Here is a 17428-nt window from a genome sequence, read left to right as displayed (position 1 = left end):
GCTGGCTTGATACAGAGCAGGATTGTTAAAATGGTAATTCTTCTGCCTCCACTGGAGCTGGTTGCACTAAAGAGCAGGAGGTTCTCTAATGTACCACAGCAGTGATGTCTATGATTGCCAGTGTGCCACGGTTTGTCTTTTTTTGGATTCTACAGAAAGTAGTCCAAGGGGGCTACTGTATACACTGATTCTTGTTAGTGAGGTGTGTGTCACCTGTTTGATTACGTTGTTTGAAATGTTGTGTCATAAAGGGTGCATACATTGGCAGAGAAATCAATGCTGCGTTTGAGAACGGTGATCCGGTAATGGCAACTCCCTCTTTAATCAGGACAGCAGTTTGTTGGTGTGTTCCAGAGCTGGTTGACAAATTGAAACAGGACTCAGGATAAGAAATGACTAGCTTGTCTGGATGTGAGTGCATGGATGGGGCAAGGTCCACTACTGGTCTGGAGCTGAAAGTACTGTTAAAAGAACCAGGTGATGTGAAAGTCAAGAAGGTTCACTGCTGGAGTAGTTAAAAATGAAGCAGGAGTTAAACTGGGCACTGATTGCACTGCTGGAGTTGGAGCTGAATTTACAGCTGGGTGAACTGCACTCTGCTACTGGTTTAGCTGGGGTTGCGTGCCTTCTCAGAGTTGGCGCACTGAAGCAAGAGCTTAATACAATGATGGATGCAGTGTTAGAGCAGTTGTTGGGGCTGACTGCAATGGCACGCTTTGTGACTGTTTTTTTAAAAAAGGGGTTACTTGCCTTAGATTTGGCTTGAAATCAGGAATGTACTTACATTTAGACATTTGGACTGCTCTTCATTTGTCAGGGCCCTTCTTTAAGTTTGTGAACAACTACCCTCTCATGCAGCATGTGTTGTGGTCTCCTGTTTTATAGTTCTAGTTCAGAGAAAGAAACAAAATGTTTTATTCATGAATAAGTGGGTGTCCTAGAGGTCATATACAGTATAAATGCCACCTACTCAAGTCATGAGAGAAATAGGCATATCTAAGAGATGTTGGCTCTCATTTTTGGATATGTCAATATCAGAATGGAACACGTCCAACATTTCTAATCCTTGGAACATAGCAATTGCGTATTAACAGATGCTGACAATGAACTGTTGAGTGGAATCAGGATGTTTACTTGTGGTAAGCCAGAAAGTATAAGCTGTGTGGTTTCAAATTAATTGAATTTTATACTGTATTGTCAATGTAGTTAGGTATTACATTGTCACAAAATACAAAATGGAGAAATAACACATCCAAAATTGTTATGATGAAAATGGTACTTGACAGCATTCTATAAATTAATTTATTTTAGATTATGAACTAATCTTTTTGAGTTTTTTTCTCAAAGTGTTCCTTTTTCTTTTTGTTCCTATGCAGCTATCCTTCTTAACTACAGACTAATTAAGTCATCTAAAGTAATTTATGTTTTCTACAAATGAAAAGGATTTCTAAAAATATCTTTATAATCATGGTTTCATCTTTATCATTGTTCTTGTTTCCCTCAGATATGAATAGTTCTTTTCAATAAATCTTGTTATGAAGCAATTGAAATGATGAATCATGGCAGATGTCTTCACTGCAATCTCTTATTCAAACATTTTGATATTTATAACAAAGAAATAACCGACCATAGGGTCCTCATGATCATTGTTATTGTTACATGTTGCTACCATTAATACTTGAGAAAAATAGCATCAAATGAACCAGAATGCATCATCATCTCTTCTTTGATGTCCCGCTCAAGGTGTTACAGTAAGTCACTCCATAGGCCTCAGTTCAATGCCTGCTGGTGTAAAAATACCTGTGGTGGATATTATGAACCACCTAGATGACCGCTGTTTAGTTGAAGTGAAGACAATTATCAGACACATGATCTGTGGATATTTATAAAGCCAAGGCCCTGGCTTAATTTATTCAAACAGATCCATTACTGGGTGGCCAGTCTGCCAGCAAAGACAGGCAGCCTGCCAACCAGCCAGCCAGTCCATTTTCATCTTCAACAACAGCATTGGATGGACAGCAAGGCAGAGCAGAGGCAGGCAGTCAGACAGCAAGGATGGCGTCAGTGGAGAGTTTTTAGCACGAGATAGGATTCCTGAAAGCATCTATTTTCATTCATGGTTGCTCGGCCTTTATCGGGGCCCAGGACACTTCGTGAAAAGAGCAGGGTGCTGATGAATCACTTGTGGCTCTGCTCATCACAGGACAGAGGGCAGGGGCATTAACACAGCCAGGCAGAATGAGAGGGTCTCATACTACAGGGGCCCACATGCATCCAGTAAGTGATTGCACCATGTTTCATTATGTCCTTGAATCATAGTTAACTCCAGGCCCTGACTGCCAAAAGACTAAAAGAGATTTGGTAACAACTCAAGCATAATGTAGCTGTCAGAGCTGCACCTGCTGTTAGCTCCTCTTAGCAAGATAGTTTGTGAGGACATAACATCCTGTGTACATCCACAGACCAGAGTCTTGAAGACTCTTCTACTGATTATTGCTGTGCTAGATACATTGGCAACATGTAATATGCTGATTGCAGAACTCCCAAAGAAGGAAATAAGAGCCAAAACATTTTTTTTAGCCACACTAGCGGGAGGGCTCTAGGGATGTTGGTCAGTCGTTCCACCTCCTTGGTCCAGACTGAAATATCTTAGCAAATGTTGGATGGATTGGACATACATGGTCCCCAGAGGATGAATCCAACCCACTTTAGAGATCCCTTAACTTTACCTGTAGTGCCACCATGAGGTTGACAGTTGTGGATTTGAGTGAAATGTCTCAACAACTATTGGATGCATTGTTACGGAATTTGGTTCAGACATTCATGTCCCCGTCAGGATGAATTGTAATAACATTGGTGAACACCTGAGTTTTCATATAGGGCCATCATCAGGTCAACATTTTAAGGTGTCCAATATTTTGGTTCATGGCCAAATTTCTGCAATACTTATGACATTCCCATTAGCGTCTACTGTATTTTGTGTTTGGTGCTAGTTAGCTAATGTTAACATACTAACACACTAAACTAAGATGGTGAACATAATTAAAATGACACAGTATACATCATTTTAGCATTGTCGTTGTGAACATGATGATGTTAGCATTTAGCTCAAAGCACAGCTATGTTTAAGTACAGCCTCATTCTTTATTTTATTTAACTGGAATGCTTTCTAGCCTCATTCTAGCCTCACACAAAAGATATTCACATTCTCTGGAAATGGTCCATGGTTGTGTTTTTGTGCTGATAATTTCTTTTAAGCTGTTTTGCTTAAGAAGTAGGGTTTGGTATGTTTAATGCCATACAGATAATTCCTTATACATTCTTTTCCCTTCATTGACTATTTTTCTTTTGCGAGCTACTCACATATTCAACTGTTTATAACTTAATATGATTTCTGCCTTGCATTACTGTATGTACTTATTTGTGTTTGTTCGTCTCCAGGTTCTACTGGGACTTGATAATGCTCATCATGATGATGGGGAATCTAATCATCATTCCTGTGGGAATAACCTTCTTCTCAGAGCAGACTACCACCACCTGGCTGGTCTTCAATGTGGCCTCGGACACCATCTTCCTGGTGGACCTGGTCATGAACTTCAGGACGGGGATTGTCAACGAGGAGAGCTCTGAGATCATCCTCGACCCCAAGGTCATCAAGATGAATTACCTGAAGAGCTGGTTCGTCGTGGACTTTCTCTCCTCCATTCCAGTGGATTATATCTTTTTAATAGTGGAGAAAGGCTTTGACTCGGAGGTATATAAAACAGCCCGTGCCCTGCGAATCGTCCGCTTCACCAAGATCCTCAGTCTCCTACGTCTCTTAAGACTGTCCCGACTCATCAGATACATACATCAGTGGGAGGAGGTGTGTATATATTTATCTATGTATATCAGTGAACAGGAAAATAAAAAATATAAAAAAGATTGATATTAAAGCAGAGCAAGACAATGAGTCAGACAGAGATATGGTGTATATTTTGTTTATATTTCTGCGCTGCGTGGTCGTTCTTGATCTGGCTGGGTGCTTTTCCCCAGCAGCACGGTAACAACCTTGAAAGGTTAATGCAGAGATATAATTGTGCACATATAAATCTAATAGGTGCTGTCAATCACCACTGGTCAGAAGGCTTATCTGGGGTAACAAGTGGTAATGTCTGTCTCAGCTCATTGATGGGTGAAATTAATTCAAAATCAGAAATCAAAAGTAATTGCTTCCATTTTTCTGAGAGAAAAAGCCTCAGTACCAAATATAATAGTTATATTATACATGGATTCAGGGCATAATATAATGTAGTTAACTATTTTATCAAAAGAGTATAACAGAGTAAAGGTAATGTAGATTAGAGCCTAAATGAACTGCTTTCTGAATGTTTTGCTGGTGTGGATGTTCCAGACGCCTGTGGTTGCGCTTGTGTGAACATTCACAAGGTTATACCCCACAGGACATATCGGAGGGTGATACATTATTACCCTCCATTGAGTCACTGCACTCCCTGACTCAGACTATTTAACCAGGCTCTAGTCTTCTCCTTCTCCTGGTAATGATTTCATTACACTGACAGATCGAAAGATTGTCCTCCTCCATATCATGACTGAGCCATTTCAGCCGATGGATACCTTTTAGAGATCACGGCCAAGCACTGACATCATGTTTGATTTGAATAGTAGCATGGATAAAATGTAAATAGGTGGCCGCAACCCCATTTTTAATGTGCTTGCCTCTCCCTCTTACCTCATCCTGAACGTCCTTGCCCCACCGTCTCCTGCCCTTGTTGTTATCTGGCTGCTGTTATCCATGTTTGTTATACCGGCAGAAGTGGTTGTGTTGTTGTTGGGGCTCAACCTGAGCCTTACGTTCTTTAGAGTGCATATACAGCATGGCTCAATGATATGTCGATAACACTGGAAGTGTAAAAATAGATGCTTGCTGTATAAAGGTGCATTTAGCAACCTAAATATAATGCATCTGGAAATGTAAGCTTTTATAAACACACTAATAGGTATAGTTCTGAGAAGTATCCTGCCAGAACTTAAATAAATAGTACAATTGTGCAGTGTTTTCAATTCCCAGCCCCCATGCTATGGATCAGTGAACATGTATGGAGCAGAAAAAGATCATGTTTATACTCAAGCACCAATGAGACAGCAGACTTTTATAGTGTTTATGGTAGCTTATATTTTTCTGTCAGTGCTTATTTTTAACTGTTTTACATTGCTCCTTAATGCAAAATGTGGCATTTGAAAAACAAAAACATTATTCATGCTTCAGCAAAGCTTTATTCAAGCTTTGCCAAGTATGGTTTTGGATTTACATTATTGTAGGATACACATCACAAACCATAGTCTGAAAGTGAGCACCATTTACATTGCAGTTACTCTGCGTTATTATCTCGACATGCACACTATGTGGGAAGTTGATTATGAATTTCGGGCAGTAAATTACAGCATATTGCTGTCTAGTTTGTAGGCCCATACTGTATGCAGTGGGAGGATGAGATGGTATGGAGCAGGTTAGAAACACAAACAGACGGTGCCGCAAGGTTAATGAAAATCTGCAGCGAACATACAGGCAGGCAGTGCAGTATATAGGGTTGTGTCATAATGCTTGGATACAACAGCAGAGCTTACAGCCCTGCACTCTCAGTTTGTCTTTCTCATGTTCAGTCATTCCTCTTTGTCTCCATTCGTCTTTCTGTTTATCAAACTCTGCCTCTTTCTTCCTCTGTGGTTCTCTCCCTCTCTCCCCGTTGCATGCTTTTTCTCACTCACAGTATGTCATCCTCCTGTGGCACTCATTCCTTTGCTAGGTCCAACTTTAGTAAGCTAAAAAATACAGATAGAAATTTAATATAGTTCTTTTAGTGTACCACATTAAATAGACACACTGAGTAATAAAATAACAGCAAATCAAACGCATCCACAGGAACTGAAGAAAAAAGGCACTTGGTGGAAAAATTCCAAGCTGTCATAACATGTTAGGTGTAGGATGCAGGATTAGCGCTTTAATGGAGGGACGAATGCAGTCTTCTGCCATCATAATGGGTTTCAAGCAGTGAACCATCAATACATAAGCCCAGGATGGAGTTAGTCAGTCAGTTTCAACAATAAGTCATCTTCCAGCCCTTATGTCCGTCATTCCTTCATCTGTTGTGTGCTTCCTGCCCCCCTCCTCTCTTTGTCACCATTTCTTCCCTCCATCTGCAAAGGAAAGTGAGATGTTATTTCATCAGTGTAGGCTGGACATTGAGAACTGGGCTAAGTCAGATTGTTTTTGTTAACGCTCTCTTTCAGAGCGATTCATGGATGTTTTTCATAGACCTTAATGTGCACTAAAAAGACAATTGACTACTGTCTGTAGTCTGCAAAATGCGAGGTAATCATCCAAAAAACATTTGATATCTTCACCTCACACTTCCACAACTCAATTTTACAAAAAAAAATCAAACTCGTGTTCACAAGATTTTAAATAGTAATATATATGTAGGCTATATAATATGTTGAGATGATTACCTATTAGTTTATGTCTCAATTGTCTCCATAAATACTCTGGTTTCCTTTGTTAGATGTACTTGTGCCAGTACATGAACCTTTTACCAGCAGTTATGCTGGGAAGTGGCTGCTGAGTATTATGGTCTGAGTAAAACAGCTGAATGGCTACAGTATTAGTATTCACAAAGGAACTGATGCATCTTATTTAAGCAACTCACTCAGTTGATTGTCACTCATTAGAAAGGAGTAGTAGATGACTCCATCTGGCTGTGCCAATTAGTCGGAAAAATAATGAATAGAAAATATATATTTCATGCTATAGTTGGAGGGTAAGCATTACTTCTACTGTAATTTACAAGTAAAATCGAATTTTAGATGTGGTTGCGTAGTTGAGAATTACATACATGTTGTACAGGTTCTGACCCCAGCTTACTTGGTGTTTGTGCTACTATATTCAATTCAATATATATATATATATATATATATATATATATATATATATATATACACACACACACACACACACACACACACACACACACACACATATATATATATATATATATATATATATATATATATATATATATATATATATTGATATAGCACCAAATCATAACATAAGTTATCTCAGGGCACTTTTCACAGAGCAGTTCTAGCTATGTGCTACTATTTGTATTTGTACGCATTTTTCTGTGTGTTTGTTCACTCATTTGTTCATTTATTTGTTTGCTCGCACATAATTATTGCAATATGCAGTGCTGTGGGAAATTGTCAAGAAATTGTCATACAGTGTCAAGGTCATGCAGAGCAGTAAACTGCTCATACACCGCACTGAACAAAACAAACAAGCACCGACCAAATGGAGGCTGGTGTTCTGTACATTTACACATCTGGAAGTAACTCAGGACTTTGTCTCACCGGTTACATCAACCCCTTTGCTGGTAGCAGCAAAAAAACTCTCATAAACCCACTGTGTGCTACCTGCACAGTACCAAATGGCAGACAGACAAAGTTAGTGACTAGCTGGTGAACATAATTGAGCATTTATCAGCTTAAGAGCTAAAAGGAGAGTGAATTTTTGACTTACATTCATCAGGCAGCCAGAAATACAACCTCACAATAATGGTAATGTTGCTCTGTGTCTGCTGGATGTGCATCTATATATAGCCATCTGTTTGCTAGAATGCTCACCTTATCAACCTAAAAGATTATAATATGTCAGTGTTACGTTTACAGCATTCTGCTGCTTCCAAGTAGCAAAAAATACAAAAAAAATCAATTAATACCGCCATCTGATGTGAACAATTTCTGCTCAATTCCCAGAGAACACTGGAGAAAATCTCATAGTCATAGGTTCCTAACACTCACCTATAGTGGCCCACGGGGGAATCATATTTAATGGCTGAGTATTTAACAATTCAATGAAATAATGAGAACAGTTATCGGGGGCATTTTTTTGCCCTTTCATTTTTAATTTCACAGGCATTTTTAGATCTTTCAAGGGCGGTTTTGCCCCCTGCTCCTATTCATTTCTAACCCTGCTTCCCTTATGTTTCTCTTATTATTTCATGCCCTCTCAGATACCGAGCTAATTATCCCAATGACCTTACAGTCACGACAGGCTGGCTGTCTTTTTTTCCCCCGCCTTCTGTTGTTACCTTTGGATATGCACCAATGTTGGCAAGATCTTTATCATTTATGTAGGAATTGTTTTAGATCCCACCCCATCCAGTGCTGCTTTTTGTTCATTGTATTTAATAAAAAGTGCAAAGAAAGCAGACTAAAGGGATAACATTTTTAAACTGCTGTAGAGAATCCCCACAGCTCCCAGTGCCACATCTGGCTCATCACAGCCACCAGGCCTCCCGCCAGATCTCAGCTAAAGCACAAGGGTTCAGGTTGGGCTTGTGGCAGCATACCAGCTCCCGGGGGTGGCTCTACCCTTTCTGAGCCCCCAGGCACAATTTGACTGTTACCCAGCTATGGGCCAAAACTTATCGGTAACAAATCAGTAAAAGTAATCTTTACAGCATCATCACATTCTGTTTACTGATACACTGTATTATTTCATTTACATTACTTTTCACTGCAAATAAAGCATATTTTGCAGAACAATCTAGTCTATGTTTATGCTCAGTTAAAGGTATAAATAATTGAGAACAACCCATATACTCTAAAAACAGGAAGCTTCAGGCTTTTGGCATGTCTGTGGTTATACTGAGGATATAGAAAAATTGTTCTTTTTCTGTTACTGTTCTGTGGTGTGTAAAAGGTGAAATACCTTGGATATGCATTACAGATTTAACAGGCAAAAACACACACATTTTTAAATTAGTTACTTTACCATTTATTGTATTTTCTCTGCAGAAAAGTCATCAATGATTGCCTCATAAGACATCTGTTGGGACCTAATTATTGTTTCTCTCTGAGACGCTGCATTGAAAATTGTGGTAAATACGTTAATATAACATTTTGGAGGCTAATTTAGCAAACTGCAGAACGAGAACTAGAGTATGGTACAATTTTCCTGTCGATAAGCTGCCTGTAAACTCATGGTGTATTCTTTTATGATACTGACGGAGATTTGTCCCCTTTTTATCCTTTACATTTGAATCTCACACACATCATTTGTGTGTAGTGTGTTTGAGTGTGTGTTAAAACACCACAGACTCTGCTTCGTAACACACTATGAGTCAACCATAATTATCAACATATGTGCTTCATGATGCAGTAAATACATAAGCATTTTGACACAATTGTTTTCCTCTTTATTTAAACTGATATTGTGGTGTTTCATTCATGGTCATGTTGCAGATTCACCTGTATTTTGATACTTTTTCAACACATTTTCACACGTGGTGAGTTATGACTCCCACCTACTATAGTCAAGATAAACACAATACAGTAGTGGCACAGGGGGTAATATCACGATTTTCACCTGCTGATAATTCACCGTAATTTACTTATTGTAGATTATTATTCTAATCATGTATTGTTATTAGTTATTAGTTTTCTGTCTTTGCTTCTCTCTTTTCCAATTTCTTTTTTATGGTTCTGAAAATCTGCTCATGGTGATGAAACTGTGTCATCATCTCCTGCCATCGTGTCATCACCAGAGTTTGCGGCATGAAGATGCCCTGAAAGGGTCTTCTGCCCATCATATGAACAGTATGCATTCTTGATGAGGGGGGGAGGTTGGGCCTTCTCTGAATCAGTGATGTTGATTTATTTTTATCATCTCAGTCATGCAACAAGAATTACATTCATTTTTTATAGGAAAATGAGCTTAATGTCTGTGAGGCACTAAGCTGCTACCTGTAGAAAATGGCAGCTATGGCAGTGAAACTCCACTTTCACTTTGTCGGTGTCAGAATCATAGAGCTGTCATGTCAATGCAGAACCTGTTTCTGTGAGCACTAATGTGACAGGTTGAGTCAGCTCAATGTGATCTTTTAATTCACCACTAATGACTGGTAATGACTGGTAAATACAAAGATACTGGTGGAGAAAATATATTTTGTCTTTTGAGCTGGCTATTTTTTTACAAGGCATTGTTCTGCTACGGTTGACGGCAGAGCATGATGCAAGTGATCTGTTTAATTAGAGTGTCTTTAGGGATCCCTCGTCCTGAGCAAAGGTGCACGGTTGATTCACTGCTCGGTTGGTAAATTGATCTGAAAGGGGGGAAAATGTGAGCCAACTGACCTGGGTATCTAGTTCACTGAATGGGAGCAGAAGAGGAGCCTTTAACTACATTACTCTGGCAAAATTTAGTCTCCTCTGAAATAATCCGTGCTATTGTGTGACAGTCTGACAACAGAGCTCTTTATACTCCTCCATCTTTAGATGTAGTATGTAAACAGAATGAAGGTGGATGAGGTGTGAATGTTTGTCTGTGCACACTTTTAGTTTCCTGGATTAAAGCCAGGAAAGAACTTCAAAGGCTCAGTTTCTTCATATGGTTTTTGATGACAGTAGCCGTTATATATCTGCAGATTACATCATTTCTAATAATGTAGAGTGCACTAAATGAACAGAAATTTCAAGTTAAGGTATAAAACAGAGAAAATTGAAAATAGGGATTCAACTAATAGTCATGCTTAGTATTCATGTGTAGATGATTTCTTCAGTTAGTTATGTCAGAAAATAGTGAAAAATGCCTGTTTTAATTTACCAGAGCCCAAGGTGACGTCTTCAAGTTGCTTTCAAAACTCAAGATCCAAATCAGTATTTCACAATGATATAAAACAGCAAATCTTCACATTTGAGAATCTGAAACCAGTGCGCATTTTGCATTTTTGGTTGATAAATGACAGCACTCCTCGCTGGCATTGTGAGGCGAAAAACGGGGTCCACTGTGCCATTGTGTAATTTGCCACCTCAGCAACAGATAGTTTTGTGCCAAAAGAGATTAGTCGGCTTTGGTTTATTGAGTCCTGTGGACTTGATTCACCTGTCTCAGAATAGGCTATGCCATGTCCTCAGTGCCTTGAGGCCACCGCCTCGGTCTCATGCAAGGACGCAGGTGCATAAGCACACACACACACACACACACACACACACACAGATGGTGTCCTGAATCATGAAGTGCTGAATCATGTGTGGGGTTGAAAGTGAGGGCAAGAGAAACAACAAGAAAGAGAGAAAAAGAAAAGAAACAAAGGGAGGGATTTTCATCTTTGTGTGTGTGTCACACAGCAGCAAAAGTGATTCCTGTATTATTTTCCTCTGATTGATTTCCAGTTGTGTTGAACCTATTTCTATCTGTAATTACAACTTGTGAAACGATTCTAAATTAAGTAAGGACAAAGGTTTTTCAATGGGATCTGGTATTTTTTTTTTATTTATTTACATTTCAAGACATGCTTCTCTATTTTAGCTGCACCTACATGCAATTTATTACAGTGACAAAGACAAGTTGGATTTATACGGAAATATACAACGCATTCATCACAGTGAACAGCGAATGACATTTATAGGAGGATAATTAAAGGGAGCTTGGCCTCATTAGCATGTTCTCTCAAATGGCATTTAGTTGTAGAACGGGACTCTCCTCTGTGAGAAAGCTGCGTTGGAGCGGAGCCATTGGCTGATGACTGTATACAACTTTTTCGTGTGATGTGATGTGATGTGATGTGACATGATTTGATGTGATGTGATGTGATGTGATGTGATGTGATGTGATGTCCGTGTGTGAGGCCGAGGATTATTGTGGTACTGTGTCATGTCTATGTCTGTGTGTGTGTGTGTGTGTGCGTCTGGATATTTCATACCCTGTAGCCTAGAGGTAGCATATGACAGTTTGATAGCACAAATTATCTTTTTCATTCCTAAAATATACTACTGACTTTTCACAGGCCAATACTTCAATATAATAGTTCAAATAATGGGAATGATGTCCCAAAATGAGTGTTTTAAGACGTCAGATCAAATCTGATAAAAAACGTTTAAGTGAAACACTCAAAATGAATCAGATAATCATCGGAGTTGACTTTGAAATCTCTTGAAAAGAAATCACACACAGCTGGTGGAGATCTACAGTAACTCCGCTCACTAACAAAGTCACTAAGAGATTAAGGCTTCTAGGAAAGTTGTAGAGCCCAACACGCAATTTAACTTTGGAAAAGTTGTGAATTAGCCTGGATTCTGTATCGCTGCTGCATGAAGTACACATAGCAAGGCTGCTGCACAGTTGGTTGTTTATATTTAATATCCCAACAAGAAGAACTTTTTTTTTGAGGGGACATTGTTTTGCAAAGCAAACAGAGGTCTGATTTTACACACAAAGCTATGTTGAGGACACTGAGGGACAACTAAGATGTTTGCACTTGTTTCAGATGAATTCTGTGCCTGGAGTCATGTTATTTATCAAATGGGGCAGAAGTCCTTGAAGCAGGATTGTGTGTCATGAGTGAAGTTTAGCTTTCTTTTTTATACGTAAACAAGTCTGATTGATTGAAAATTGCATGAAGGTTAATGAATCAAGAATAATTTCTCCACACAAGGCATGTGGCTGTATTAAAATTGATGTGCAGAGTGCCGTGCTGATTACACTCTTTTGATAAGACATTCCTCCTGTAGTTTGCATTTGGATACAATTACCTGGGAGTCAGGGGAGACATCATCTACATCCTCATATCTGAGCTTCTGCTTGAGCAGTTGCTCCGTCTCGGTCACCTTCCTCTAATGTGATTGTACTCCACCATTTGGGGTGACTCTTATGCTTTTCTTCTGAAGTTAATGGCCTCTGTGCATTTTACAAATCTATGTATAAATACAGATCATTATTGTGATTTCATGAGTTATACAGTAGGTGCCTGATATTTTCTGGAGGTGAAGTTGAAATGCGGTCTTACTGTTTTAAGGCTCATCACTGTATTAACAATTATCTATCTGGTCCTTTGCTGGTCTTAGAATAATTCCAACACTGCACATTGTAAGCTCTAGTACACTCAATGTGGCTACAATGATAGCATAATTTGCTGATTTAAGAAATGAAATGCTGAATAAAAGGCTCAATACATATTTGACCTTTGGATTTCATGTATCTGAAACTGGCTCTGAATATGAACATACTGTAATACAAAGAAATCTTCATCTTGATTTGATATCAGTGAACAGGGTCATGTTTTGTGCTGTACAACTGCTACTGACCGATATCCATACATGGAGAAACACATTGCGTTTGTCACTAAAGCATGTGTCCAGTGCTACTAAGCACTTGGCTACGGAACAGTGAATTCACTGCTGCCTCTTCTTCACTCTTGCATTTTTCATCAGTGTTCAAGCTCTCTAGTGGTGTTTTTACATGCTTTATCCCGTTTGGTTGAGCACATCTTACAACAGCAGCCTTTTTATGGAAAAAAAAAATGTTTGCATTTTCATGTTAACAGCAACCGTGTTTGCATCTTTTTATTCAGGTTTGACTTTCTAACAAGATGCTATAGCTTGCGAGCGCCTTGATTTCACAGCCAAATTAAATTGCGTTTTGCTTTGTGTAGTATGTAGACAGGAGTCAACAAGGTATTATAGAATTTTGGCGGTCATTGGCATAAAGAGATTTGGGAACCCCTTGCCCTGTATTATACTGGAGGCGAAGCAGACCTTTGTTATCTCGTGTGTGGGAGTTGCAGCCTGCGGGGGGCTAAAGAGCTCTGTCACGTGTCTTAATGTGTGACAATCTGCCTGTCACACATTTGACATCTTATGAGGAAGGGGATCTCTGTCTAACTAAGAGGAACCCGCACTGGCATAGCAGTATTCAGCAGCATTTATGTTAAATGTACTGTACAAACGTGTGTTATATTGTCTAGACATTTTTTAAATTAAAAAACCCACTACAAATTTAGGAAATATAAACCATATTTTATTACCTAGACTGTCAACATTCATATTTGCTGTTATCAATATAGTTTTGGTTGTCATTACTGTTACTGAAGTTGTAGACTCAATTTATTAGAGCTTTAGTTTGTGCTTGAATAACTATATTAACATATTTAACACTATTTGGTTGTTGCACTTCTTTCTTCGGTGCAGCAGTTAGCAATTATCTTCCCTAAAACACACATTATGTCTCTTACTCTCAACCCTCTCTGTGTGTTTTTCTTTTTTCACCCTTTCGCACACACACACACACACACGCACAACCAAGCAAGTAAAGTCTAACACACACACAATAGCCTAATGGACTCCTCTAGTCCAATTTTGTCTAGCAGACAAAAACGAAGGACAATGCTTTTTTCCCTCTCATGCTGTCTGTTTTCTTGTCGTCTCTGTTTTAAGACACGGCTCTCTGACGATGAACATAATGTGCCTTGAATCATGTTCTTGCTCAGCTCACTGAGGGAAGCTCACTGTTGGCCCACGGGGTGGAAAATCCCAGACTCCACCGCCTGAAAGAAAGAGTTTTTCTCCTCGTCCCCTGTAGATTTAACCCATTTGTCCCTTGCCAAGTCACTCAGTGCTCCTTCTGCCGTCAGTTGGTCTTGTTAACTGCAGTAGAGAGTGTTAATTGCTTGACCATATGGTTTGGAGTACAAAGTTAATTGTCAGAGCCATGGTGTTAAAGTAGTGAGAAAAGTAAAGCTTTATATACTCTGATTATAGTTCCACAGCTGCACTTTATTTTTGTGTTTTGTTGAATCAGAGACTGGTTATGCATACATCGCTATAAATACAGGGCTTTTAAAAAGAGTATGTCAACAGAAACTCTTGCAACTCAAATCCACACATTAATCAGAAACACACATATGCATATATTTAAAAAAAAAAACATATTGGATGAATAATAAAAGTGTGGATTGGATGTGGTCCATGAGTTTTACTCTTGATGTAAGCTATCAAACATTGGATGTACCACACACACACACACTCAAACAACAAAAGTGTGTCCTCTTGATATCCTCATAAATAGATAGAACAGGGGGAGAGAGAGAGAGCCTACAAGGCTTTAAAGTGAAAAAATAGTCTAGATAGTCAATTTCTCCTATGCTGCGTACCATATGTTTCAAGATTTAAAACAATGAATTTGCATACTGTACCACAAAATACAAAACATGTTACTGGTAAAAAAAACAACCCATCATATTCATCAAGCTTAGATTCCTGTCAGTCTGCCAACACCAACAACCGTTGGCTTTTTCAGCCAACTTGATCACTTGATCATACATCATATAGTATCATACTGTCACTGTAAATTGATGTATGACATTTAAAATGTTGTATACTCTTCCACTGGGAGTACCTCTATTTATCTCTCTCCGTCTCTCTCTCTTTTCGTCTCTTACTGTCACTGTCAGTCTGTCTCTCACCTCGGCCTTTTATTTGATGTATGATACAAACGGACATGTCTGCACAGCAAAGAGAGAAACAGATAGCGAGACAGGAAGGCAGTGACACCGAGCGGAAGGGACAGAGAAAAAGAGAAGGAATAGTTTGTCTAGACAGGACGCTAAGTCTTATGCAATATTTTTTTTAAAAATAGTGTTTTAATCATAAATCTTTCTCCTTGAAAGACAAATGGAATCAGGTTTTATGCTATACAAATCAGATCTCTGCTACCATTCAGAGTAGTAAACAATACATGCAGTGTCCTCAAACCACTGCTATCTTCCGTTACTGAGCCTGGGGTATAAGTGTTTCAGCAGCCCCAAAGCAGTCAAACAAAATCAACATCTGCTATTTTTCCAACAGCTGCTGCTTATTTTTTTTTAGCATAATTTTGTTTTTAAACCCATATTTTGATATGCAGCAATGATATATATATATTTTCTTAATTTGTATTAAGTCCCTGTAGAGTTTTAAGTAAGAAAGCAACTTTGATCCCATGTTCATATGGGATATCCCCCTGTGAACACAAGTTTCCTGCTGCGTGGTGTGCACAGTACAGTAAGCAGACGGATGACAGATATAGTCTTGGGAGGGAGCTAAAGTGATAAGTGTGGAGATTAGGCTAATCTCAGTTATTTTTGTTCACTGATGTGTTGTTGGTGGTTGCCTGGTTGAGTGTAGGGGGTTATGTCGGGGGTTTGTGGGGAGGGTCTCACTGAAGGGGAACAGATGCATTCATGATCCTGGTAGGAAAAGCTCTTAAGGTCTAAACTGCACTAAAACTCTCCATGACTGATTCTCCATGGGGCTCTTATAATGATCCCATAGTTATCACATTGAGGGGGGGGCAGACATCCTGTAATGATGCCTTGTGCAAATTAATTAATTAGTAACTAGTGAAGCATTTAGGGTTCTTCTACTTTCACTTCCCAAGAGTTAATGTGCTGGTGGATGGATTCGCTGAAACACCCTACATCAATCTGTCACGACGACAGCTGTGCTCATCTATTGAACTGTTTATATGAATCTAAACACAACAATTTATACCGTCTTATGGGAGCGTCATTATAGCAATGAACTATTATTACACTATAGAAAATTATTATCGTAGATGTCCATGTGTGAGTGCAGTACAGATTAGATTATGTAGCATATCAGGTGTAGTCATGATGATACACATGTGAGACTAGATAATATGCCATTGCTGCACTCTAGGTTACTGATTATAATATCATACTGACCCCATAGAGCTGTGTATTTACTATCATGCTGGTTATAAAGCACTTTGTGTTTTGATGTTTGGGAGAGCCATTATATATTCTGTTTGAGCTTCAGAGGCCACAGTGCACAGAAAGGATCAATGGCAGCTTTGAGTATGGATGATTCACCAGTTTAAAATCATACAGCGAGGCTATCTCCCGGCATATCGGGAGGGGTGTGTCCTCGCTGTAAACTGTGGTAGGAAGGGTCCATCTTACTGATGTTTACATGAGCACAGCAGGTCACCCTGTGCAATCCAGTCAAATCCCTCCTGCTCTCACATGGGCACTAATCTTCCCTGACTGCCTTCTTAGCACAGCCACAACTCAGACTAAAACACTCGCCCTTCCTATCTTTCACTTCCCCGTGACATTTGCAAAAATAACATTTCTAACTCTTTCTGTCTCTTCTTCTCTCTATCTATTTCTTTTTTCCTTTTGTGTTTTTATCTTTCGGCATGGTTGCCTGCATTCATGGAGTATACTCACTGTGTTTGTAAAATAAGCATGTTCAAGGTTCGAATTTTAAACGGCCACAAGATTAGAATGACCATATGTTCAACCCTCCATACCGGGACCCTTAAGTGTACAACACGTTCATGCACGTGTACATGTATACACTGTAGACGTTTTCATCAGGACGGGGGACGGTTATTTCAGTGCTCAGCACACCTACCGAGTGCACCTTTCAACATCATGGACAGCGCCTCAGCAGACGAAAAAATTATGTTCTGTCCCCTAAAAACCACCAAGGCATTTGTCAGTGTGCACAAGTGCATGCTGCCAGCTAAATGGCCGACTCTGACACATTCTCTGCCAGCTTTTTTTTTTTTTTTTTTTTTTTTTTT

The 17428-nt window shown here is 39.2% G+C and overlaps 1 protein-coding gene across 1 annotated transcript in view; it reads left to right on the top strand.

Moving 5' to 3' along the window:
• The window catches only part of LOC121885652 (potassium/sodium hyperpolarization-activated cyclic nucleotide-gated channel 1), a 74410-nt gene that overhangs the window by 4975 nt on the left and 52007 nt on the right, over positions 1-17428 (top strand). The window contains exon 2 of the mRNA XM_042395323.1: positions 3442-3865. Coding sequence (XP_042251257.1) covers positions 3442-3865 — 424 coding nt within the window. The remainder of the gene's footprint in view (positions 1-3441; positions 3866-17428) is intronic.

This window comes from Thunnus maccoyii, chromosome 19, assembly GCF_910596095.1.
Source record: "Thunnus maccoyii chromosome 19, fThuMac1.1, whole genome shotgun sequence".
Classification (NCBI taxonomy): Eukaryota; Metazoa; Chordata; class Actinopteri; order Scombriformes; family Scombridae; genus Thunnus; species Thunnus maccoyii.
This window is presented reverse-complemented; position numbering and strand designations above follow the sequence as displayed.